Source organism: Manis pentadactyla, chromosome 15, assembly GCF_030020395.1.
Source record: "Manis pentadactyla isolate mManPen7 chromosome 15, mManPen7.hap1, whole genome shotgun sequence".
NCBI classification, from domain to species: domain Eukaryota; kingdom Metazoa; phylum Chordata; class Mammalia; order Pholidota; family Manidae; genus Manis; species Manis pentadactyla.
Genome location: NC_080033.1, coordinates 10,579,184 through 10,604,746, shown reverse-complemented (window position 1 = coordinate 10,604,746; position 25,563 = coordinate 10,579,184). Strand labels below are relative to the sequence as shown.

The 25,563-nt window shown below is 54.0% G+C and overlaps 4 protein-coding genes across 19 annotated transcripts in view; 1 reads left to right on the top strand and 3 right to left on the bottom strand.

Moving 5' to 3' along the window:
* The window catches only part of MEGF8 (multiple EGF like domains 8), a 37,480-nt gene extending 30,420 nt beyond the window's left edge, over positions 1-7,060 (bottom strand). For 6 of the 9 annotated variants that reach the window (XR_008994225.1, XM_057493594.1, XM_057493595.1 and 3 more), the window contains exons 1-3: positions 5,822-7,060; positions 1,125-1,288; positions 674-880 (exon numbers count right to left, since the gene is read on the bottom strand). Coding sequence is in view for 8 of the 9 variants with exons in the window: in XM_057493594.1 (XP_057349577.1) it covers positions 674-880; positions 1,125-1,288; positions 5,822-6,008 (558 nt within the window). In the remaining variant the exon portion in view is untranslated. The remainder of the gene's footprint in view (positions 1-673; positions 881-1,124; positions 1,289-5,821) is intronic. The other 3 variants (XM_036896455.2, XM_036896457.2, XM_036896456.2) reach the window with 3 other exon arrangements.
* Positions 7,061-7,192: 132 nt separating this feature from the next.
* Positions 7,193-15,382, bottom strand: TMEM145 (transmembrane protein 145). Of its 7 annotated transcripts, none has more exons than XM_036896463.2 (15): positions 15,217-15,378; positions 14,405-14,479; positions 14,226-14,303; positions 14,057-14,143; positions 13,860-13,961; positions 13,675-13,759; positions 13,503-13,574; positions 13,312-13,380; positions 12,943-13,023; positions 12,781-12,859; positions 12,547-12,640; positions 11,648-11,820; positions 10,666-10,786; positions 8,495-8,701; positions 7,193-8,006 (listed from the first exon to the last, which is right to left on the bottom strand). In XM_036896463.2, the coding sequence occupies exons 1-15, from the start codon at positions 15,334-15,336 to the stop codon at positions 7,758-7,760; spliced, it is 1,692 nt and encodes a 563-aa protein (XP_036752358.1). In that variant the 5' UTR covers positions 15,337-15,378; the 3' UTR covers positions 7,193-7,757. The 7 variants fall into 7 exon arrangements, with proteins under 7 accessions (XP_036752358.1, XP_057349583.1, XP_057349582.1 ...); XM_057493600.1 differs by having other exon boundaries at positions 7,193-7,525; XM_057493599.1 differs by lacking the exon at positions 11,648-11,820 and having other exon boundaries at positions 15,217-15,379.
* Positions 15,383-18,441: 3,059 nt separating this feature from the next.
* PRR19 (proline rich 19) lies at positions 18,442-21,330 on the bottom strand. Of its 2 annotated transcripts, XM_057493438.1 has the most exons (4): positions 21,197-21,326; positions 20,601-20,707; positions 19,062-19,665; positions 18,442-18,990 (listed from the first exon to the last, which is right to left on the bottom strand). In XM_057493438.1, exons 3-4 carry the CDS (start codon positions 19,657-19,659, stop codon positions 18,515-18,517), a joined length of 1,074 nt encoding a protein of 357 aa, XP_057349421.1. In that variant the 5' UTR covers positions 19,660-19,665; positions 20,601-20,707; positions 21,197-21,326; the 3' UTR covers positions 18,442-18,514. The 2 variants fall into 2 exon arrangements, with proteins under 2 accessions (XP_057349421.1, XP_036752495.2); XM_036896600.2 differs by lacking the exon at positions 20,601-20,707 and having other exon boundaries at positions 21,197-21,330.
* Positions 21,331-22,418: 1,088 nt separating this feature from the next.
* On the top strand, positions 22,419-24,773 carry PAFAH1B3 (platelet activating factor acetylhydrolase 1b catalytic subunit 3). Its single transcript, XM_036896604.2, is given in 6 exon segments — positions 22,419-22,649; positions 22,832-22,921; positions 23,579-23,695; positions 23,774-23,896; positions 24,457-24,539; positions 24,541-24,773. Coding segments are annotated over 6 exon segments (681 nt in total). The 5' UTR covers positions 22,419-22,574; the 3' UTR covers positions 24,734-24,773.
* Positions 24,774-25,563: the final 790 nt, after the last annotated feature.

Genomic DNA, 25,563 nt, shown 5'->3' with positions numbered 1-25,563 from the left:
GAGCGAATGGAAAAAGAGACGAGAGGCAAATGGAGAGACACTGAAACAGGAAGGCCAACGGAGAGGAAAAAAGGGACACAGAGATAACCGGAGGGAGGCAGAGAAGTGGAAAAAAGAAGAAAGACCAACAGAAAAACAGAAAGAGGAAAAAAGATAGACCCAGAGAAATCAGGATAGACAGAAAGACAGTGGTGAGGCCAATGTCAGCCTGGGCTGGAAGAGCTCAGACCTGGGGAGCTCAAGGCAGGGAGGGCTCAAGATGTGGTCCAGGCCCAAAGCTGGATGCGCAGGGCTTAGGCCCAAGGTCAGTGGTCAAAAGTCATGGCTGGGGCCCAAGGACAAACAGAGTGGCTGGGTGGGAGAATGGAGTAGGGCGTAGCAGAAGGAAGGAGGGTGGGTTCACAAGTGAGGTGGATTACAGATGAGAATAGGAGCGGGCTCAGGCAGAGAAGGGGCTCCAGGTGAAGGTGGGTGGGGCTGGAGTAACAGGTGTTGGGTGGGCCCTAGAGGGAGAGGGGAGTACTATGGAGGAGAGCATGGTCCCTGCAGGTCAGTGTCTGGGAGTGGGCTGCGGGCAGGGGGGTTTCAGGCAGGGGCAGTCAGATCTAGGAGAGGAACAACACGTATGGTCACAGATCAGGGCTCCAGGGGACACAGCTGGGGACAGGCTCACCGAGGCGCAGGTGCCATGACTGCCACAGTAGGCTGGGCACTCCTGTAGGCTGCAGTCAGGGCCTACCCAGCCCGGCTCGCAGGCACACACCCCCAGGGGCTGGCACTGCCCGTGGCTGTGGCAGCCACCCGGGCAAAGGGAGAAGTGGTATGAGGCGTTGAAGCCCAACAGGTTGTAGTTGGCATCGCTGAAGAGGTGCAGCAGCATCTGCAGGCACAAGGTGGGCAGGCCTAGGGGACTGGGCTGGGAGAGCGGACCTCCTGCTCCCACCACACCCCGGGGGTCTCAACCTCCTTTCTTAGCCTGTCTCCACCTTCTTTTTCCATGTCCTTCTGTCAGATGCCAAGTCCCTCCCAATTTTGTTCCCTCTGTGAATGTCCTCCCTGACCCCAGTCCCCCCCGACTCCACCTAGACCCTCCAGCCACAGCCCTACAGCCCAACCCTACCAACCTTGCCTGATGAAGCCTCGATGGGTGGAGGCCGGGTGCTCCCACTCAGACTGGCAAGCAGGGGCCCACGGGGGGAGTCACCATCATACACGAACAGGTAGTCGTAGGTGCATTCCGTGTCCAGAAAAAGAAAGTCCAGCAGGATCCGGTGCTGGGGGCTTGGGGCTGGGCAGTGAGAACAGATGTGGACCCTATCCCCAGACCTCCACCCACCCACAAACACCAAGCCCTGCTCCAAGTGATGTTAGGGGCCAAAAGATGAGTCAGACCTGGGCCCTGCCTTTGAGGGGCTCCTGGTTCCAGAGCCCAGCGAGGTCAGAGCTGTGACAGCAAGAGGGACAGGAGCTCAGAGAAGGAATTACAGAATCAGCCTTGGAAGGGAATCCTGAGATCAGAGAGAACACCTCCTACTATTAAGATGGGAAAACTGAAGTGCAGAGAGGAACCCCGTCCTGGTGGTCATGCAAACCTGGTCTTGAGCCTCAGACGTGCCCAAGCCTGAAGTCAGGGTCTAGGCCCATATTCCCAGATGGAAAAGGGCCTCTGTGAAGGTCCCCCATTCCAGGATGAATACAGCTCCAAGGGAAGAGGCTGAACCTTGGAGTGGCACAGCTCCTCTCTGCCCCAACCCTGAGTCTCACCTCTCGCTTATTGTAGTAGCTAAGGGCACAGACTCTGAAGCCAGACTCCTTCGGACTCAAATCTTGGTTCTGCCACTTATTAGCTACTAGTTGTGTGACCTTGGGCAAGTCACCTAAGCTCTGTGGATCTGTTTCTTCATCTATCAAGTGGGGAAATAATGGTATTGTGATGGATTCAAACTTCTCAGCCAGTCCTCCCATTGAGAAGTGCAGGCTGATTCTCTGCCCCTGGTATCTGGGAAGAGCCTCAGAGATGGGCTTGACCAATACGAGGTAGCAGCACAAGTGTATTCTGGAACTTCTAGGGTTACACCAGAGCAAGCTTTACCCAGGCCTTGTAGAATGCTCCTTCTCAGAGCACAGCTGTTGTGCTATGAAAAACCAAAGCCACATGGAGGGGCCTTGTGTAGGCATCCCAGCTGACACCCCCAGCTAAGCTTCCAGCTGACAGCCAGCATCAACCACCCGCCCTGTGAGGAAGCCTTCTTGGACATCCAGCCCAGGTGAGTGTTCAAATGACTGCAGTCCCAGCTGACATCCAACTGCAACTACACGAGAGGCGATAATGCACCTAAGTGTTTATGATGGGGCCAGCACCTCACAAGCACCACTACTCCTACCACTGTCATTGTTCTTGCTCTCTGCTGGTCCTGGTTCCAAAAGGTTCTCTCATCACCCATCTCACACTAGAGGCTCTGGGCTAAGGAAATTAGGAGACTGAGTTCCAGCTCTGCCCTGATTGGGCCATCCCTCCCCCATCTGCCTACTGGACATGTTCATCCACCTCTCACCACCTGTGTCATCTTGGGCCAGGTCCATGGGCTCTCTGAGCCTCAGTTTCTTTGATGTAAAATAGGATTCTCCCCACCCACCAATACTGATGTGAAGATTTGAGATGGTAACCCTAATGAGCTACCCCACACCTCCTTCTCTCTCACCAGGACTACTGATCCAGCCTCCTCCCTGGCCTCCTGGCTTCCCGTCATGACCTAATATGAGATCTTCCCAACTTGAAACCTGCCCCACTCCCAAGCCCTCCATGGCTCCCCTCTATCTGCAAGAGAAGTCCAGCTCCCAAGCCTGGTGTTTAAAGTCTTGTCTCACATCACCCCACTACTTACAGCTCTATCAGGAGCCTGGCCTTTAAACAAGCTTCTCCCTCTATTTGGAGCACATTCTCACTTCCTGCCAGCAAACATCCCCACTTCCTCCAGGAAGCCTTCCCTGATGCCCCCTGGCTGGGTTAGGTGTCCTTCTAGAGGGTTCTCACTTTCCATTACAACCTTCATTCCTTTGGGCCAGAACCATCTCTGTACAGGTCTGTCTCCCCTGCAGCCAATGAGACCCACAAGCCAGGGTTTAACTCATCGGAGGGGGAATTGCCCAGCACAGGGCCTGGTAGTGAGCAAGGGCTCAGGAAATGCTGGATGAAAGAATGAAGAAATACACAAAAGAAAGAATACTGAAGTTGTCAGCTCTCCCTCAGGCTCTGACCAGAGCCCCCTGAGAACATCACACATAGGCCCTGAGTTGCAGTCTTGGGAACGCAGAAGAACCATTCAGCCACACCAGGTAACCAGACCTCCCAGGTTCTTCTCCCTGCCTCAACCAAAGTATTAAGCTCTGTTCCCAGAATCACAAGTACATCTTTGTCAAGGGCCTGCCAGACCCTTGTTTGGCATCTGTCTTCCCCAAGTTTCTCCGTTTCCACCCAAAGTGGGCCCAACCCCAAGACCATCCTGGATAGAGATCTGACCCCCAACCCCCATTTTCCAAAAGCACAATGCCTCTTATTCATGAGGGTGTTAGAAGGACTGAGTATGATGAAATATGAACATGGTACAAAAGTAAGTGGGTTGGTCGCCTACTGTTTAATAGATGGGGGAACATGTTGATTCTTAAAGGTCAAGGTGGGTCTTGAAGTCTCCCAGACTCCTCCCTACCCCAACATCCAGCCAGTTGGTCCTGAGTTTCATTGACGAAACTTCACAAACATCTCTCAGCCTCTCCACCTCCTCAGTTCCTGCCCCAGTTCAGAACTCATCCTCTCCTGAGATGAGCACACCAAGCCTCTTGTCCACCCTGCACCCAGGCTGCCAGCAATGCCCAACTCCTGCTCAAAAGCCTCTGTGACTCCCCATCAATCCCAAGAAAAAAGCCAAGCTGCTCAGCATGACATTCAAGGCCTTTCTTCTCCTGTTTCTGGTGCCCTCCTCACCTCTCAGTTAAAAGTCCAGCCAGACCAGACAAACCTAGACATGACTCCTGAGACACATCAACTTCTCTTCCATCTTCATAGAGGCTGTTCCTTTTTTTCACCCACTAAACTCCTATGTATGCTTCAGAACCCTGTTGCAGGGACTTTACCTCAGTAACCCCCAGCAGACTCCTCTCACTCCCCTAGGCCTGTCTACCCAAGCCCTGCACCTCCTTCTATATCTGCCCTGAGCACACTGAGGGCTGAATGTCTCTGTCTATCCTTACCATCCCAGCCAGGCTGGGGCTCTTCAAGGCCGGAGAATAATTGAAACCCCCAACACATACACATACTTCCTATTCTGTTCTTACCCCATAGACAGGAATGGCCCCCAAGCTGAAGGCACACATACTCATCCCCCCAAAAAAATGCTTCACCCATACCCCACAAAACAGCCATAGAGATCTTCTAAACATAAATCAGAGCATGTCCTCTCCCTGTTCAAAACCTTTCTGTAACTCCCCAGTTCCCCTAGATAAAGATCAAGCTCTGCAAACCTCAAAGGGAGGCCCTGTCTGATCCAGGCCCTGTCATAACTCTGACCTTTGCCAAGGCCCTCCTCTTGGAAACTCCCACTTTTTCTTAGAGGCTGGCTCCTGCCAAGGGAGGCCTTCTTTGACCCCTCCAGCAACTGACTTTGGAGATCTCTTCCACTTCTCTACCGCCCTCAGGATACAGTTCAAAATCACAATGTCCTACACCCTCTGACTCCTCTCAACCTTCCAGCCTCTGGCTCATTGTTTATCTTTTTGTATTCTATGTTTAAGCAGCTAGGTTTCTAGTTCCTCAAAAGCATCATACCCTCCTGCTTCCAGGCCTTTGCACAGGCTATTCTCCTTTCCTGAAATGCACTTTCGCTCCCTCCCACACATGCCTCTGGTCTCAGCTATAGCCCAGGCTAAGTCAGATGTCTTCCCTAGGCTTCCTACTCCCTGAGTTTGTTTCCTCCTCGGGACTGGGAGCCCATGAGGGTACAGCTGAGCCTTTGCACAGGCTGTTCTCTTTTCCTGGAATGTTATTCCTCCTCATCTTGGCTGATTCCTAATTGGTCCTTTAGGTGTCAGCTCAGACATCTCCTCCTCCATAAGACCCTCTCTGCTCACCCACAGCCCTGATCAGGTACCTTCTCTGGGCTCCCCAAGAGCCAGGAGGTTCTTTCATCACAGTCCCAACCTCTCTGGGCTGTCACTGTCTATTAATGTGTTTGTCTCCCCCATTAGATTCTATGCCCAAAGTCAACAGGTATTGCTGGAGCTATCTTGGTCTCTGCTATGTCCCAGAAGCAAGTATAATAATGTCTGGCACATGAATGACGGAAAAAAATGCTTTTATTGAAATACTTTAAAAACAACAATAGCAATAACCCTAATACCATTTACTGAGATCTACTATGTGCCAGGCATGTTCTCATTTAATTCCAACAATCCTATGAGGTGAGTACTATTTTATTATCCCCACCCAGGGGAAGGGGAAGCTGAACCTCAGAGAAAGGAAGCCACTTGCCCAAATTCACAAAGCTAGTAAGAAGTGGAACCCAAATGTGAAGGCAGGTAGTTGAGTTCAGAGCCTAAGTTTCTAACAATTACTCAGAATACCCCTCAATTGTGAGCTCCTGGCTTGTAATTGCCCATCTGGGTCTGAGTGCAACTACCCCTCCAGACTTCAAGGCCTTCCAGGGCAACGCCCAGGTTGGCTGCATTTTAGAGCAAAAGGTCTGGACCAGGACCTGTCTCTGTATGTGGTGAGTGGATGAATGAATTAGTGAATGAGTGGGTATGTGACCCATGAGGCCCCACTCACCCTCGATGAGCCACTCGCAATTGCCATTGACGCTGTAGTTGCCCGCACCATCCGTCACGAAGCCTGGTGCCTCCCGCAGAACTTGCCGCTGCCCCTTGCAGTCCCCCGCCTGGGCCCCAGGGGACAGCGGCCCGAGAACAACCAAATATAGAGCCAGTGCCGCGGCCACAGCTCGGCCCAGGGCCATTGCCGCCTTCAACACTGACCCTTACAGATTAGGCGGGCCGTAGAGACACAGAGAAGACCCTTGACCCGACGTGAGGCCCTGCAAATATGACCTCTATAGACGCGGCATGGCCTTGTGGACCCGGGAGGTCCAGGGGTCGCAGTCCCCACGAAAGCAACAGCCGTTGTTGGCGGGCTCTGGAAGACGAGGGGTGAACCCTAAAGACCCATGGAAGGGCCTGTGAATGGGGTCGTTATGGACAGGGCCGACCCCTAGGGACCATGGGAATCCCTTACAGACACGAGTCCCCATAGGCTGGCTGACCCATAAACAGTGTCCAGCAGTTACAGACGCGAACCGCTGCAGACCGAAACGGACCTTATAGATGGGTGGGTCCCGAGGGGCCCAAGGGCTCTAGGGCCCGGCGAGGGGCCTCCACAGAGGGTGCAGGCCGGGCTGGGCCGGGCCAGGCCCGGATGGCTCGCGAAAGACCCCTCCAGTCGGGGGCGGGGCACAAGCGGGTGTCGGGGGCGGTGTCCGTCTTCACGGGGGCTCGGGCCTGGACCCCATAGACGCACTCCCTTGCTCACCCACCCGCGGCTCCCAACGAAGCCGTAGAGGCCAGATCAGCGAGTCGAAGGGACTCGGGCCAGAGCGGCCCCGGGAAGACCCGCTGGGAGGGCGAGGAAAGGCTGGGGCGAGCGGCCGCTGTGGGAGGAGGATGCGGAGGAGGCGAGAAGTTGCAGAGATGCAGGTCAGAGCGGCCCTGGGAGGACTGCGAAGCATCAAACCCCACCTCTTCACAAAGGAAGACTTCCGGAAACTTCCCCGCCCATTTGACGACAGGCGCATGCGCAGCAGCAACCTCCTTGGTTCGCGAAGAGATAATACACGCGCGGTGCTAAAAACATAACCCAAACTTTGGCTGCAGGTGGCTTAGCAAAGCATGTGCCACTGGAGGGCGCTTCTAGCTCCGCCTTGGGAAAGAAGATAAAAATAATAGCGGTACAGTAAGAGGTCTGTTAGATGATTCGTATCTTCAATTCTTCCAGATTCTGAGCCAGCATAAAGGTCAAGTTATCTGGCCCCCAAAATGCCATTTCACAGATGGACACACGAATGTTCCGAGTATGGAAAGGTTGTTTAATAGGCACCGCCTCTGAGCGCCATCAAGATGTAAAAGAGGCCATTTTATGGATAAAAACTCAATGAATCCTCTTTATTTTGGCAAGAAGGGAAAAAAGTCTTTTTGCCAGGGACCTGAGGGAGGGCCCCCGGGATGGAGATAGGGATGGACACCGCACGGGTCCGAGATCACAGAGATCCAAGAGGAAGATTTCAGAGTCGGGACCAGCTTCACAATATCCGTTCCGGGAGCTGTGGCTCGGGGTCTCGAGGTCCTGGAGAGTCACGGCAGGGTCTCGGCGATCATCACTGGTGTCCGGAGTCCAGCGGGGTCAGAGGTCTCGGAGGGGGCCAGGGGGCCGGAGGTCGCGGAACAGCGGGAGCCCAGAATCCGACGCCGCTCGGGGCAGGGGCTGAGGGAGGGGACGGGGAGAGCGGCTCCCGCGGGACTGTTTGGCACAAGAGTTGGGGGGCGGGGACCGACACTATGCACCCCTAGCTGAGCGTGCGGGGTGGGGAGGGTCGGGATGGCCTGGATGGCCGAGACCTAGGGCCGGGAGAGAGCCTGGGGGTGAAGGATGGGGGTGTCCAGAGCCCGGCCGAGGCCCGGCGCGCGGCCCATGGGACAGGGGAGGGCAGGGGTGCTCAGACCGGGGGTGCGGTGCCCCCGGCCGTGTGCATGCTGAAGTATTCGGTGAATACGGTGTGCGGCGCAGCCGTCTGGGGCACGAGCGGCTGGTAGGGCGGCGTCGGGCCATCCCAGCCCGGGTCGGCCGCCTTGGGGAACCGAGCGGGAAGGGGCGGGGAGGCCGCGCCCGGCTCGGCCCTGGTCACCACGCGGCCCCTCGGGGCCACCGCCGCCGCCACAGCCGTCTCCTCCACCTGCTTCCCGGCCTGAGAGGGGGGTCAGGGTCAGAGGCCGTACGGGACCCAAGGGGGGCAGATGCGGCCCCGAAGGCCCGGCCCCCTCCCCCAGAGGATCCCCTCTCCCCGAGGTGTGGGCGCATGTGTCAGTCAGGGAAGGAGTGGATGGCAGGGCGCCTGGGCAGTGGAGCCAAGTACTCAAGGGGCGGTGTCGGGGAGTGCCGGGCGAACTCCGGCGGCGGCCGGGGAGGGGGTGGAGAGCCGCGGAAGGCCAGCGGCGGGGGCACTGCACGTGGAGTCTGCGGAGGCGTGCGTAACAACGCCAGGACCCAGTCCGGCAGGGTGGGCGCGGGCACCGGGGGACAGTCGCGGCGCGGCGTTGGGACTCGGGGTGTGCGAAAGGCAGGGGGTGGGCTCAGGCCCCTGGGCGCGGGGGGCGGCGGCGGGGCCGGGACCGGGGTTAGATACTCCAGGGGCGGCGCCAGCAGCTCCTCGTGCGCCGGGGGCGCGGGGCTTACGGAGGAGGCGGGCGGGGGGATGGAGAAGAGCTCCGTGAAGTTGGGCACTGAGTCGCTGATGAACGTCACGTTTCCATAGACGTGCTGCGGGAAGGCCTTGTCGGCGGACTGGCTCCCTCCCGGACCCGGGACCCCAGCTGAAGCGATCTGCGACGTGCGCACATGGTATGGGAAGTTCTTGTTGGCCGCAGACGGGCGTGTCATGATCTGTGGTGAGGGGTCAGGTGCTGATTGGAGAACTACAGCCCAGGCCTCTGGCTGTCTCCGTAATCTTGGAGTCCTAAGTATTCTCCTCACTTGACATGCCCTATGTGCCCCCTCAACCTTTCAGACTTTATTAGGCACCTCCTCTGGTCTCTCACAGTGCTTGGCATTCTGACCTTTTTCCTGCATCACGGCTTTTATTGCTCTGCTGATGCTTCCTCCATCAGAGCCCTGTGCACTCAGTTATCACTGACTGGTTAAGTTTCAGTATCCTGTGCTGTCCCTTATGATAGCCACCAGCCAATCAAAATAACTGTAATTTTTGTTTCTCAGCCACACTAGCCACATGTAAGTGCTCAAAGCCACCTATAGATAGTAGCTATCATACTGGCAGCACAGATGACAGAATATTTTCATAAGCAGAGAAAGTTTAATGGGACAGCAACTGTTAGACTCTAGAATGTTGGCTACAGGAAGGCAGAGACTTGCCTGTTCTACTCTCTGCTGAATCCCCCCTACCCTCTAGAACATACCTGTCACGTATAAGCTTTCAATAAATATTGAATATAGATGAGTCTGCTAGGTCTGGGTGTGACTCTTAGCAGTGCACACAGGAGCCCAGTACCGCCCCTTAAGGTGGTGCTGAATATGAGAAGCTGACAGCAATGAGTGGTGCAATGCCAGAGGTGGAGCTGTGCTCAGCTAATGTGAGAATTTTTAGAAGGAAACTGGTTGAAGGTGAGACGTGACTGAAAGGGCATTGCATTTGGCATTCTGAATCTGCACCCCACCTCTTGGCCCCACAGCTTGCTGGAATCTGGGGCACATTGATTAAACTCTCCTATCCTCACTGGGAAAAAGTGATTGCAGTGCCCACTCAGAAGAGGAGAAGGTAGAAATGAAAACCACCGGTGCAGAGCCTGGTGCATGGTAGCTTCTCAGCATTTCTCCTTTTTCTTTCTGCAGAGCTTCAAGATGGACTGTCCTAGGAAGGTGAGTCTGTATTTTAGATTCTGGGGTAGAAGATGGAGAGCTCGGCCCCTCCCTCAGTGGCTGAGTACATTCCCTTCACAAAGCACATGGTAGACCCCTGGGGTCAGGAGCTGGGGGCCCTCAGCAATACCTATATCCTTGTCTGGCTCCCTTTTATGTGAGATTTTGTGGTCTGCTGGAGAAGGACTGGGTTCAAAGTCCCTACCCTGCCACCAAAGGCCATGGAGCCCTGGCAGGTAACCTCCCTTCTGGGGGCCTTAGTTTTTCCTCTCTGTATAATGGGCTCAATGACCATTATCCATTCTGTCCTGGGGCTGTGCTGACAATTAAACAAGAGGACAGAATAAATGCATATGGGTGTTTGTTACTAGCATGAAACAGGCTGGTTCAAGATGGGTGCCCACTAAATGGCTGATGGATGGATGAATGAATACATATATAAACAAACTGTGACCCAGAAGGCTGGACAGGATGTAAACTAGGGCAAAGAAGAGGTTTGGTGTTGGTACTCTTCTGATGCCATTCAGGTCTAGGCCCCCTGGAATCCCAGCCTAGCCCACCCCAGCTGCTTTTTCCTGGACAATGGCCTGTGATGGAGCAGCAGAGATGGGAGACCGTGTGAGAGGAGGGGCTTGGGGAAGGCAGGGCAGATACAGAAAGGAAATGTGAGAGTCTGGGGACTTGGGATCAGGAATGGGAATGGGGAGGGGGGCAAAGAAAGAGGGCAGGGTTGGGGAAAGAGCCAAGACACAATGTGGGAGAAAAGAACAGAAAAGGGTGGACTCGGGGACACAGTAGGGTACCTAGGGGAACCCATCAGGCTCTCAATAAGTATCTGTTGAATAGCTAAATAGATGAAGTGAAGAAAATAGATCAAGAGCTCAGAATGGAAGGTTCAGGCAGATCAGGATTGGGGAGCCTCACTCATCCTCCACCCATCAGTTTCCCACCCCCACCTTCATGCCAGTCCTCACCAGGAACACGCCATGGGCATACAAATGGATCCCCAGCTGGATGCCATTGACAATCTTCTCCCGGGCCCACTTGGGGATCCCGAAGTTGGCGATCAGGGCCATGACAGGAACTGCAAAGAACCTGAAGGGGAGGTATTGAGTCCATAGAGACACTGCCCCTGGCTTCCACCCCACCCCATGGCTGTAACTCCCCTGCCATAAATACACACAGGCCTCAGGTGGGTACCAAACTGGAGGGAAGCCAGTGTGACCTTCAGAAGTCAGAGGTTTAAAGGGAGCAGGAACCCCACTGGCCTGGAAAATTCTAGGTGACAAAGACTAGGTTGAATTTAACTCAGTCCATCCCACCCCAAATCCTGGCACCTGATAGGAAATCAATAGATGTTTGAAGAATGAATTAATCTATGATAATAATAATGGAGGACTTACTACATGCCAGACCTGTTTCTAAGCATCTCACATATATATACTCATTTAACTTTCAAAGTGACTCTGTGAAACAGGTACAATTTCCATCCCCATTAAACAGGTGAAGAAACAGAGGCAGAGAGAAATTAATTGATTTGTGTGAGGTCAAACAGTTTAAAAGCCTTAGAACTGGGATCTAAATCCAGGCAGTCTGGCTTAGAATTTGCCTACTTTACTATTATGTTACATTGAATGATAAAATTACAACTAGCTTTTATTGAACATTTACTATGTGCCAGACACAAATCCTTCATATATTGCCCTATACAGGCTCAAGATAACCCTTTGCAGGAGATAGTCTTGACAAGCTTTTTTATGGGTGAGCAAATGGATGGCAGGGTTTTTTTTTTTTGTACTTTGGGAGAGAAATTTTTTTCCAGGTCACAAAAGGAGTTAGTGGCAGACTCTGCCTAACTTGAAAGCCCATCTGCCTCACTGAGGAGGGTCTGAGTTGGGGACAGCTATTTCTGGGGATCCCCAGGAGGCAGGGACAAGTTGGGGGCCCACATCTCACCAGAGGGTGTAGGCAGCAAAGAAGGGCACATAAAAGGGCTGCTTCTCAGGGAAGTGTCGCAAAGAGATGAGCACGGCGTAGCAGAACCACACGTAGGCTGCCACCTGCAGCCCGATGAGCCCATAGCCGGCCGGAGACTCATATGTGTACAGTACCTGGCCTGGGTCAAAGAACTGGACCCAAGGGAGAGGGTTCATCATAACCCTGGCCTCCTGACCTCCACGTGGGGGCCCCAAACCCCACCCGTGGGCACCCAGTGGGCAGAGGTACTTGGTCAGGACAGAAGCAGCAGGAAAATGAAGGATGAAGATAGAAGCATATAGAGGGAGAGGGAGAGGGCAAAAAAGATAGAAAGAAAATACAACCACTACCCTGGGCCCAACATGGGGCTACCTGACCACTACCAGCACTCACCACATGTAAGCTTTTCCAGGTGCATCAACTGAATGAGGTCTTATTTAACAACTTACTTCACAGAGGGGAAAACTGAGGCTAAGGGGGACACCTTTTGGGCAAAGCCAAAGCTAAGGTGATATAAAACATTGAAGGAGGCCCCTGGGATAGGTAAGACCCTCCTAACTTTATAGAATTGGTAACAGGCTCAGGTGGTGGGAACATCACCAAGGTCAGCCAGATAGGAGGTGGGAGTGAAATCCAGGTCTGTGACTCCTGAACTCTTAGTCACGACATTGAGCATAAATGTGACAGACAGCGAGAGACAGAGGGTGGAGGAAGAAAGCTCCTCAGAGGTGGTGAAAAGAGGACAGATGGGAAGGCGGTACTGCAGAGTGGGAGAGAGCCAGGAAGAGCGCGACATGGAGAAGGGCTAGCAGACAGGTGGAAGAGGCCCCCAGAAGCTTGAGAGGGTCAAGCCCTGAGCAGTCGCGGGTGGGACTTACCTCAGCCTCATAGATGAGCAGCACGACATGGGTAAGGGTGTATAGGGTCATGTAGACAGACAACTTCACGGAGCCCGAGTGGCTGATGCGGCCCCTGGCAGCAGGCCATAAAGGAAGACAGCAGGGATGGCAGCCGTCAGGGAGGTGGGGATGGCCCCCCACCAGGCCAGTCCCCCTGCCCAGCTCCGTAGCCCAGCCATCCCACAGCACTCCCTCCCACCCCAGCCTGGGCACCGTGTCACCGTGAATCCCTTCCCCAGAAGGATGAGCATCAGCAGGAATATGAGGAAGCTGGAGGAGAAGAGCAGCTTGGCTGGAAGAAGGGAGGAAAGGGCAGCTTAGACTTGGGCCTCACAGAGGGGCCCAGGCACCCTCCCCGACCCACTTCACTCTCACCCAAGATCTTCAGACTCTCGTTGCCAACGCCATCAGTGGCATATTGGCCCCAGTAGATGCAGAAAAACAGGAGGCTCAGAACTGAGGGGAGGATGGGTAGAGGGACGAAAGGACAGAAACGGGCTTTGGGACATCACTGTTCCCTAGTACCATGATCCAGGTGGCCAAAGCCTCTCCTTCATCCCCATCAGGATTCTAGACCATTTACTCCCACTAACCTCCTAGGAGGCTCTGGAATCCAGGCCCTTAGCCCCTCTTCTCCAGGACCCAGGAGTCCAGACCCCCAGCCCTCCTCCCTCAAACCAGGATATCTGGGCCCCAGGTCCCTCCTCTCAAAGAACTCAAAAGTTGGGATACTCTAAACCTCACCCTCCACTCCTGCTGCAGCCATGAACATTTTGTAAGTTGTGTGGAGCAGCTGACGACCTTTCAGCAAATCTAGAAGAGGGGCAGGGGAAGGTTGTTCACAGAGAAAAGAGGAAGGAAGAGCAGCTCATCTCCCCCAACCCTGCCCCCGCCATGTCTCCTAACCTCCTCCCAAAACCATGTGCTGGACTCACATCCAAAGTAGCAGGAGAGGAAGAAGATAAGGATAAAGATGAGCAGGAAAGTCACATCTGTCTCCAGGATCCCTGCCAATTTGGTGGGAGGAGGAAACAGTGTAGTCAGGTCCAATGCCCCTCTGCTCTGGGCTCCCACAAAGATCCTGGCCTCTGGGTCCCATGTGCTCACCAAACTCATCAGCTGAGAAATGCCGTGTCCAGAAGGACTTGCCATTGGTGAGGACCATTTCATACTCCAGTTGCAGCCCATCTCCCTGTAGGGAGCACAGAGGCCTAAGCGGGGGCCCTGGGCAGATAGGGGGTTAGCAGGAAGGCAGGGAGGAGAAGACTCAGGTGGCTGGTCCAGCTCCTTACCCCACACTTGCTGAGTGCAATGTACCACCACCTTTCACGCACTGAGCGGAAACTGCGGCCACTGGAGCAGCTCAGGTAGCGGATTCCCTCCTCTGACACCACCTGGGGAGGAGCAAAAAGAAGACTGAAGCCTGTCTGCACCACCCCCAGGCCCTTGATCTTCATCCCCTGCCCACTTCTCCAGGCTGGGCCCATACCTGACAACCTGACCAGGCATACTGGGTGGTGAGGTTGATGACCTGGTTGTTCTCCGGCCTTATCACTGATTCCTTGGCCAGGCAGTCCTGGAGGAGGCAGGGACATGGTCACTCTCTGGCCAGCTTCAAACTTCTTCCCCTTCCCGTACACCCTCCTCAGAGCCTTCACCTTGTCCCCTGCCTTGTACACCGCTGGCCACTGGGATGGGTCGTCGAAATAGAGGAGGATGTTCTGACAGCACTTGGCCTGCAGACCCAGAGATTTTGGGGTTTGAGGGAATAGCCCTTGCCTTGGGAAGTCAAGGGAGCCTCCAGTCTCAGCATGTTGAGTGGTTGGGGATGGCTCACCTCAGGGTATCGGAAACGGAAGTCCAGTCGGCCATAATCCGAGAGGAAGCAAAATCTAGTCAGGAACACCCAGTCCTGGAAAAGGGGCTCAGTCAAATCCTCCTGAGTCCTTTGGGAACTCTCCTCAACCCCACAGACCCACAGTTTTTCTCCCATACTCTCTGGTTCCTGGTTTCCCAAGAGGTCTAAGGAGACCAAGTCACCTCCAGTTTCTTCCAAGATCCCCTCACCTTAGGTCCGGGAGTCCTACCTCAGATGCCATCCGACTTTCCTTTCCTCCCCTCGCCTCAAACACTTCTCCCATTTCCCAGATGCCCCGAGAAAGGCCCCGGAGGGCCAGATCCCCGTCCTGGCCACCTACTGCCTGGACACCATCCCCCCAGTTAAGCGCGGTGGTCCCGGAGACCATCCCGTGCTGGGGAGTAGTCCCAACGGCCTTCTCGAGGTCCTGAGCCGGGCTGTGAACTCAAGGCTCTGCGGAGTGAAAAGTGCTGTCCCTTCAGCACCATCTCGACGTCCCCAACCCCCACACCAAATTCCGATTCTCCCAACCTGGCCCCTTCCCCGCCCATTTCTGACCTAAGTGTCCCTCCTACAACCCCCGAGTCTCTTCTAGACCCCACAGTCTCCCTCAGCTTCAACCCCAACCCCGTCCCCAGTCGTCTCCGGCCCAACCCCGTCCCCCGCGGCTCCCGAGGACCGCCCGGGAGGAGCGGTCGGAGCGACAGGGGGCGGGGTGACACCCTCCCCGTCCTCTTCCTCGCGTGCCCCGGGGACCCGGCGGGTGGCAGGGGAAGGCCCGCTCTGCTCACCTCCTTGGAGCTGAGGTTGCCCCGCACGTATTTGGCCCGGGCACGGGGGGGCAGCGACAGCAGCAGGAGCAGAAGCAGCGGCAGCAGGCTGCGCAGAGCCGGCGCGCGCGGGGGCTCCATTCCGCCCGCTTCAGCACCGGCTCCCGCTCCGGCCGGGCGACGGCAGCGAGAGCGCGCGGGCTGGCCGGCGCGCGGCCCCGATTAAAGGGGCCGCCGGGCGCAGTGCTCCCCGCCCCCTCCTCCGGATGGCCGGGCCTGGCCCCTTCCCAATTCCCGTGGGGGTCGCCCCTTTCCCATCCTCTCTACCGCGCCCCAGCCCCTATCCTTCCCTCTGGAAGTCTCCCTGCTACCTCCGGCTCCCTGTGTCCTTAACTGAACTCACCTTCCCACAAAACTTGCCTCCTCCAGACTGCCACCCGGGACAGTCCATAGACCCCAGCTCTACCCTGACCTCCCCCCAACTTAGTCCTCAAACTGTTCTTTTTTTTTTTTTTTGGTATTATTAATCTACAATTACATGAGCAACATTACTAGACTCCCCCCATCAAGTCCCTGCCACATACCCCATGACAGTCACTGTACATCAGCATAATAAGATGCTATAGAATCATTACTTGTCTTCTCTGTGTTGTACAGCCCTCCCTGTACCCCCCCTTACGTCTGCTAATCATAATGCCCCTTTTCCCCCCTTGTTCCTCCCTTCCCACCCATCCTCCCCAGTCCCTTTCCTTTTGGTAACTGTTAGTCCATTCTTGGGTTCTGTGAGTCTGCTGCTGCCCAAACTGTTCTTTGATTGCTCATCTCCGCCCCCATGACAGTCATCCCCAGCTGCGGTCCACCTGAGGTCCCATGCATTCTGTGCCCTGCCTACAAAGACACAGGCACAGAGAGCAAACCGCTGGTTTGAGCTACAAAACACGGAGATGGCAGAGAGCCCTCAGCCACAACCACTACACCCCACTTGCTGCCTGACCCTGTCCTGTTACTGTTTACCAGGGTGTGAAAACCAGTCTCTGTGAGGCAAAGGTGTTGTGGTGTGAGAAGCCCAACAGGAGACTGGTATCAATTGCCTAGGTTCAAATCCCAGGGTTGCCACTTCCTCCCCATAAGACCTCAGCCAAGTCACAGTCAAAGCACACAAGACTGGACTGGTTTTCCCAGTCCAGTCCCCCACGTGCTGGTACTTATGGTTTCCCAGTGGGTAATGGGGAGCTGTGGGAAGGCTTTACAGAGTAGAGTCCAAGACCCTCCAGCTTCATTTTCCTGATCAGATTCCAACAAACATTTCTAGCTTCATCCCTCGCCCTCCACTGCAGACTATTTGCTGCTCCTCAAAATATCATTTAAAGCATCTTTCTGCGCCAAGGGGCCAGGCAGGAAACATAAGTGCGAGAAACACTTTCAATGAGGAGTGTGGCCCCATGAAAACGGGATCTGCTACCAGATCCTTTTCCTTTTTTCTTTTTTTTTGAGAGAAACCAGAAATGTATTGGTTTTTTTTTTGTTTTTAAAGAAAACTGCCTGATTTGTAACCATATGCAACTGATTCAAAATTTTGGAATATATTATGGGCCAATGAAAAAAGTGTGTAGACCAGATTCAGGTCTTACCTGCCATTCCTGCCCTGAACCTGCACACACTGTTCCTGTGCACATCAGACCAGAAGCCCTTCAGGGGCAGTTCCCACACTTGACTCACTCTGGGTCACAGCATGGCCTAGGGATGGGCTGAATTAAAATAGTCCCACGTCCCCTATTTACCCTCCTCCAGGCCTTGCACATGCTGTTCCATAGAACAGCATTTCTAGCATTGCCTGGAATGTTCTTTTTCTCTTCTACCATCAAGTCTGTACCAATCTTTAAAAAGATAAGAGTCTGTGCACATGAAAAGATGCTCCACATCGCTTGTCATCAGAGAAATACAAATTAAAACCACAATGAGACATCTCCTCACACCAGTAAGGATGGCCACCATCCAAAAGACAAACAACAACAAATGATGGCGAGGTTGTGGAGAAAGGGGAACCCTCCTACACTGCTGGTGGGAATGTAAATTAGTTCAACCATTGTGGAAAGCAGTATGGAGGTTCCTCAAAATGCTCAAAATAGAAATACCATTTGACCCAGGAATTCCACTTCTAGGAATTTACCCTAAGAATGCAGCACTCCAGTTTGAAAAAGACAGATGCACCCCTATGTTTACCATTGCACTATTTACAATAGCCAAGATATGGAAGCAACCTAAATGTCCATCAGTAGATGAATGGATAAAGAAGATGTGGTACATATACACAATGGAATATTACTCAGCCATAAGAAAAAAACAGATCCTACCATTTGCAACCAGATGGTTGGAGCTAGAGGGTATTATGCTCAGTGAAATAAGCCAGGCAGAGAAAGACAAGTACCAAATGATTTCACTCATATGTGGAGTATAAGAACAAAGGAAAACTGAAGGAACAAAACAGCAACAGAATCACAGAACCCAAGAATGGACTAATAGTTACCAAAGGGAAAGGGACTGGGGAGGATGGGTGGGAAGGGAGGGACAAGGGTGGGGAAAAAGAAAGGGGGCATTACGATAAGCATGTATAGTGTATGTGGGGCACAGGGAGGGCTGTGCAACACAGAGAAGAGAAGTGGTGATTCTGTGGCATCTTACTACGCTGATGGACAGTGACTGTAATGGGGTATGTGGGGGGGACTTGGTGAAGGGGGGAGCCTAGTAAACATAATGTTCTTCATGTAATTGTAGATTAATGACACCAAAAAAAAAAAAAAAAAGATAAGGTCCTTTTTTGTTTGTTTGTTTGGGTGGGTTTTTTTTTTTTGGTATCATTAATCTACAATTACATGAGGAAGTAAGGTCCTTTTTGAGGACTTCTCCCTCACTGGGGCAGAATTATTATTACTCCCTCCTTCGACTCCCCCAGCCCTTGCACCTCTCTCCCTACCAGACACAACCACTGAACTGGAAACCTCCTGGAGATATAGCCTTAGTCTAACTCAATCTGGGACCCCAGTACTGCCAGAGCTCAGAGTCAGGCACATAGTTGGCCTCAGTGGGTAGATATGTTGGACTGACTGAAGCCCCAGGTTTCCCCAGCCTGCAGGCCCCTCAGGCCTCAGGAAGGTGATATGTGATGGCAACTTCCCCTCCATCCTGGATCCAGAACCTAGAGCTAAGGAAAGCTGATCTCCTAGGTCACTCACCGAAAACGAAGAGGACTGCGAAGAAAGTACTTTATTGAGGTGATTAGGAGTGGGGGATTCCTGCCCCCAACTGGGCCTCAGCAACCTCAGTATAGTCTCATAGGTGGAAAGGACCAAGCCTCTGGGCTGCTCTGGGCCACCACCCAGGAGAGACTGGGCAGTGGGGCAGGGGGGCTAGGACTCCAGTCCAGGGCAGAGGTTCTGGGCAATAAGGGTGATGGCAGCTGAGGTAGGAGTGGTTGTGAGCCAACTCCCCAGAGCCGGGGTGGGGGCGGTGGTGTGGCTACCATCCAGATGCTTTTCAGCAGGTCAAAGGCTGTTGGGGGGCCCCAGGGTGTCCTGGATGGCGAAGGCAACTTGGGCAAGGGGGGTGGCTGGGGACCTTTTGGTGGTTCCAGGCTCACCCTGTGCACAGGGGGAGTGCTGCAGGCATGAGGCACGGCAAAGGTGAGCTCTTTTGTAGCTTGTCTCCTCCTTGGCCTCTCCTCTCCTGGGGCTTGCACAGGGCTGTTGATCCAGGAAGGTGTCATCCTTTGTCTCTCAGGGCCCCCAGGCTTGGTCCCTGGCAGAGAAAAGAAGCTAAGCAAAGCACACAAAGGAAAGGGGAACACAATGGGCAGGAAGTGGGCTCACCTGGTAAGGGTGAGTGGCAGACACGGAGCACCAGGGTAAGGTCAGGCACACAGCCATGACAGGCCTGTAAGGTGCCCAGAATGGCATCCCTGGCCTCTTGCACTAGGTTCCTCCGTGGGAAGGCCTGTGGCAGAATCAGCTGGCACTGCAGCTCCCCCAGCAACTGCCCCAGGCTAGGGAGCTCTGGAGGACTGGGTGGGCCTGGGCCCGAGCCTCCAGGCACCTGGTTCTCCTTGCCCATTGACTGTGAGGCTGGTTTGTGGGCCCGGCCTGGGCTTGGGGAGTACTTGGCAGGGAGTGCAGGGGTGCCTGGTTCCAGGGAACCACTGCTAAGCAGCCGTGCCACATCCAGAGATTTCACCTCATGGTTGAAGAGGCCCCGGTGCTCCCGACTCAGCCGGCCCTGAGTTATGACCACAAGCTTGGGAGCAGTAGGGGCCATAGGATCCCGGAGGGCCATGGGAGGATCCTGACGGACCAATGGCCGACGGCTGCCCACCAGGGCCTCATTACGCTCCCGTCTGGTTTTCCGACGGCGCACACGACCAGGGTTCTCAGACCGCTGGAAAGGCTGTGGGGCTGGCCCCTGTGGGTCCATGGAATCCTGGAAAATAAGATAAGGTGGTCATCAGCATGCAGACAAATCAGGGTCCTAAAAGTGAGTAATAAGAAGAGGTGGTTTGGGGTGAGGTAAAAATAGTATTTAGAAAGAAAAAATGAGAGAAATGGAATGGGCAGAGAGTAATTGAAAAGTATTTGGTCAGAGAAGGGATCAGAGAGGTAAGATGGGGTCAAAGGAGTCATGGTAAATGTGAAGATTTATCAAGGAATACAGAAAGGATTACAGGGAACCAGGACATGAGTAAATAGTTAAAAGATTAAGGATGGGGAAGGGGTCATGGGACAGGAGGGATCTGGTAAACCAGAAAAGGATTTTGGATACAGGAGTCTCAGCGAAGGTACTGGAGAATGCGTAAGTAGAGAGACAAGGCAACAAGGCAGGAGGCAGACAGCAGAAGAGAAGCTAGGGAGACAGAGAAAACCTCAGGATGTCAGAAAGGGCAACAGCAGCTATCAAGGACTGGGGCCTGGTCACTGGAGGATGGGGCCAGGGTAGGAGACAAGGTAAGGGTGGGGCAGTTGAGGTTGGGAAGAGGGCGGTATGGTTAGTGGGGGCAGGGCGGGCACGGGAACTTCACCTTCTCCTGCCCCAACGAACCCAGTCCCCACCCACCCCACGTGGCTGTGGAGTACAATGGCTTCTTTTCCACGGTGATGCCACCTCACGCTGCGCGTGGCGCTCTTCTGGGCCGCACCCTGGGCCACGTGCACACCACACGCATGCGCGTGCCCCTCCCGCGCCCTTCTGCTTCACTGATCGCGAGACCCGAGGCCCAAAGCGCCAGTTATAGCCCTGCCCCCCTCAGCCTCACTTTCGAAGCTTCTCTCATTTGTTCTTAGGCACCTTACACCTACCAATTGGCTGTGAGGGCCTCTAGACCCGCCCCTTCCTCAATGATGATTGGTTCGGACGCCTACCTGCGGACTTTCTGTCCAAAGCTCTCGGCGAGACGAGGCTCAAGGAGAGTCGGGCCAGTTGACAGTTCCCAAGCACAGCTGGTCAAGGGCTGTCAACAGACTTCAACCTTAGAAACCAGTATAGTGCCGTCCTTAGAGCTCTGGAACTAGACTACCTAGGCTCAAACACCTAAACTACCACATTTGAGCTGTGTGATCTTGGAAAAGTGTGTAACTCTTAGAGCCTGTTTCCCAATGTGTAAAATGGAGTTGGTAATAGTAACAACTTGCTTTTCATATGGTTGCTTTGGTGTATGAAGTGAGCTGATATATCTAATTTGAAACATTGCTTGGTGAATGAAGCATCGAAGCTTTCTTTCTCCTTAAACTTTGCTTCTGGAACTTTCCCTCTTCAACTAATCTACACTGTCCCCTCAGACTTTAAAATTGAGCTAAACCAGGTTATTCCCCATGCCATAATCTGCATTACCTGTATAATATTGTTTGCCCAATCTTCATGATCTTTCAAAGCCTAACTCAGATAGTAATCTTAGGAAACTTTCCCCCCCTCAGGGTCCTTTTCCTCTTCCCCCCCCAGGGAGATCCCCTGTACCTACCTTAATCACAACCTTGATCCTTCCCTCAGCTCTGTAACTGAATCTGTCTCCCCCAACACACTGGGACAAAGGCAGGATCTGACGCCTTTAAATTCATTTAATATTCATTCAGCAAATACTTGTGAGCAGCCACAGTGGTACTATGTGTCAGTCCCTGTTCCAGCAAGTGGGTTGAGGCAAAACATAAAAACAGTAAATAAGACTCATCTCTATAGCTTAGTATCAACCTGACTAGAAGGAATGACTAGATAGGGAGGTCTCATCTGGGAGTGGAGCTACAGGAATATGACCAGGAGGTTCTGGGGGGGGTTATGGGACCCCCACATCTGATCCTCAAGAGGAGTGAGATCTGGAAAGACTTGAGGTCTGAGATTGATTTAGGGCGGAGAGTGGTGAGGGACGACCTTAGGTGGCCTTGGCTGTGGATGCAGGTTTCAGAGCCCACACACCTTCAACTGAGGTTGTTGGTCGGCTGTGGTTTAGGGAGGGAGGCAGAGGCCACGGACAGCAAGATGAGCTGCGCGGGAGGGGCGCCAGGCTGCACCTGGTCCTTACAGCGTCTCTAATTTCCTCTTTCTACACCTCTCCTTTCAGGGCCGGTGATGTCTGTAATGCAGAGATACGTAGTTTAGATTTTATGCCACAAAAACTAGTGTTTTTGAGTAGGGAAACAGACAGGCTAACTGAAGTTGTGGCGCAGACTGAGTGTCTCCTCAGAACAGAACCTCTAATTTTATTTTGCCATCTTCCTTTTCTCTCCCCCACGTTAGTAAAAAATGGGAGCGTCCCTTCCTAGCCAGGTACGTGCGACCTAACCCCCCACCAAGGGATCGAAGAATGGACTCGTCTACTCACTCCCCTCCCCCACCACCACGTGAATGGGACGCATTCACCCCCAGTAGGTGGTCCCTTCCGCACTTCGTTCGCTCCGCCGCAAATGGTTCCTTCCCTCGAGAAAAGGCACTAGATTTTCCCCGCCCACCCTCGGCCTTTCAGGTAGTTCGCCGCTCCTGTGACGTCGGTGGGGTAGTTTCTCCCTCCGTCCCCCACGGGTGCTGGATGGTTTCGCCTTCCTCACCCACCGGTGCCAGGGTGCGCTAGTTGCCACCGCGGCCGGAATGCGGGTGGCCCGGGCGGGAAGCGCCGGACGAGCCCACTGCGCGGCCGCCGTGGGGGAAGCAAGGGTTCCCAATTCCACCTCCCCGCCTAAGTGAAGGTTTCCGCTCCCGGGATCAGCCGTTGTAGTCCGCCGGAGTTCGGGCGTTGGGACCGTCCTTTGTCGCCTGGAGGGTTGCGGGTGGGCGTGGTGCAGCCACATCTTCGGGAACATTCCCGGGCCGACCTCGCTCGCCCCTCTTGCAGGAGCTGCAGTGCCAAGATGAGCGGAGAGAACCCTGCCAGTAAGCCCACGCCGGTGCAGGACGTGCAGGGCGACGGGCGCTGGATGTCCCTGGTGAGCGACCCCGCCAGCGATACTCAGGAGTCCTGGAGGGACCCCAAGAGAGCAGCTGGTTCGCGCCGCTTTCTCTGCGTAATTGGGAAACTGAGGGCAATTGTGGTGCTGCCTATGGAAGCGGGGCTGGGCGGGCCCAGGAGCGCTCAGTGCTACTGATTCCCCCTTGTGTATCCCCGAAGCACCATCGGTTCGTGGCCGACAGCAAAGATAAGGAACCCGAAGTCGTCTTCATCGGGGACTCCTTGGTCCAGCTAATGCACCAGTGTGAGGTGAGGCCAGTCCCCCACCTCCTGCCCCACCCAGGCCTCTGCCCTCACTGAAATACCTGGACCAGAGCCCAGGCCAGGCGGGTACCCTCAGGTAGCCACTGGCACCCAGAATGTCCGTGTGAGGTGCAACATTCTGCTGAGAAGGTAGTGTGTACCCTGGCTTTGTCAGATTGGGTTTGTGTATAATGAGACTTAAAATGAGGCTTTCCTCCAAGACTAATTAAGGTGAGACTCTTGTTTAAAGTAGTGCATAGCCCTAATGAATTTCCACAGAGCTATAGTTGCTGTGAAGTCAAGGTCAACTGTAATAAGCTTCCCATAAAGAGGGGTTAAGGATAGTGTCTTTCCACTGAGCGAGGTTAAACTGGAATGGAATCTTCAAAGTGAGGGTCAGCTGTAATGCTATTGGTTCAATGCATGTCTTAAGCAGAATGGATTGTCCTAAAGCGAGTCTTGCTTCTATGGGGTTTGGTGAAAAGTGAGACTATAATACCTTTGAATAAAGTGAGATTTGACTGTTTTGGGGTATGCTCTGAGATTTGACCAGACTACATCCATAAAGCAAGGCTCTTACATGATAACATTTGGTTAACTTGGACAGAGGGTGGTGGTCCACGCTGACTATGCCTTTGTGACCACATCACTTCTTGCCTACAGATATGGCGGGAGCTCTTTTCTCCTCTGCATGCGCTTAACTTCGGCATTGGTAGTGACAGCACACAGCATGTGCTGTGGCGGCTAGAGAATGGAGAGCTGGAACACATCCGGCCCAAGGTGAGCAGACCTTGGTTGGGCAGCTAAAACACCTTTAGCCTACTCCCTTACCACTGCTACATGCCTCTCTTTCCACAGATTGTGGTAGTCTGGGTGGGTACCAACAACCATGGGCACACAGCAGAGCAGGTGACTGGCGGCATCAAGGCTATCGTACAACTGGTGAACCAGCGGCAGCCCCAGGCCCGAGTCGTGGTGCTGGTGAGAGGGTGGGAGGGTTTAGAATGGAAAATGGCAGTGGTCTGGGACCCCCTCAGGTGTAACCACAGCTGGCATAGTTCTGGGAAGCTTGGCACACAGCAGTGGCTTTAGGCGAAATCTCACATTGACACTCACAATGCCTATTAGAGCATCTGTGGTAAGGTCATGTTCAGGGACCAGTTAGTCCCTTTTACCCAGTGGACTTGAGATTGTTGGAATGTTGAAAAATTCAAAACACACAGCCAGTTGTCAGGCATTCCCAGGGTGAATTTAAGCTTCATCCCTGCTGGCTGGGACATTTTCCTCTTCTGAGGGATTGACCCCGTGCTTTGTCATCATTTTTATGAGTAATACTTGGAAAGACACTGGCACCCAGAAGGTTCTTGCTGATGGGGTCTGACATGGTATCAGGAACTACTCTTCCAAGCCCCCATTTCCCATCCTGTGTATTTTGCAGCTGGGGACTTCATGGTAGGGAGTTGAGAACGGCTTGGTACTAAGAACAGGATACCAAGATGCTGGTAGGATGTCTCCTAACAACTCTTGGTACCCTTCCTCAGGGCCTGCTTCCAAGGGGCCAGCACCCTAATCCACTTCGTGAGAAAAACCGACAGGTGAATGAGCTAGTACGGGCAGCATTGGCTGGCCCACTTCCTGGATGCTGACCCTGGCTTTGTGCACTCAGATGGTACCATAAGCCACCATGACATGTATGATTATCTCCATCTGAGCCGCCTGGGCTACACACCTGTCTGCCGGGCCCTGCACTCCCTGCTTCTGCGTCTGCTGGCTCAAGACCAGGGCCAGGGTATCCCCCAGCCAAACAACACACCCTAAGCACCCTCCTTCCTGCAACATTAAATTCTCATTCCTTGGTCTCCTGTTTCCTGCTTTATGGCCAAGCCTATCCAGGTGCCTCAACCTCAGCCCTCTCTATGACTCTGCAGCTCTGCAGGGTGTCATTTCTGCCTAAGGCAGGCACTGCAAATCCATCAAGGCACTCTGGGTCTTGCAGTCAGGTGGATTTCTACCCATCAGTACACACTAGTTGGAGCCATTTTGCCCACACTGCCTTATGGGACCAAGGTTAAGCAAGAATTCTATAACATCGTGACCCAACACCATCACAACCCACCTGAAGCTGCTCTCCAATCCCTGCCTATGCTTTTTACTTGGCTGGAACTTCTGGTGCTCTGGTCCTAGCTTAGATACCACTTCCTGTGGAATCTTCCTGACCCTCCCATTCAGCAACCATCCCTCCACAAGGGTATGGGTATCTGTCTCCCCAGAGGGGCACTGTCCACAAGCTGAGAGTGGTTTCCCCAGGAGAGGCTCCCATTGGCCTGGGTGCAGTGCTGGCTCAGGCCATGTGGGGGCAGCAGGGGGAACCGAGAACAACTCAGTACTCTGGGCAGACTGGCCTCCTGGCCCAGTGCCACCTCTGGGCTCAGATGTCTCAGGTCCAACTGGAACTTCAAGGGTGAACTGCCCGTCTTGCAGCCTCACATCTCAGGCCCTCCCTAAGCCCATGCACACTGGATGGCTGTGAAAGGGGCAGAGCAGGCATCATGACTCCACAACACCAGGACTGGAGAAACAGCACCTCTAGTCCACAGCAAGTCAGGAATGCTGGCCCAAAGGGACCCTCTGATGGGGAGGTGGTGGCC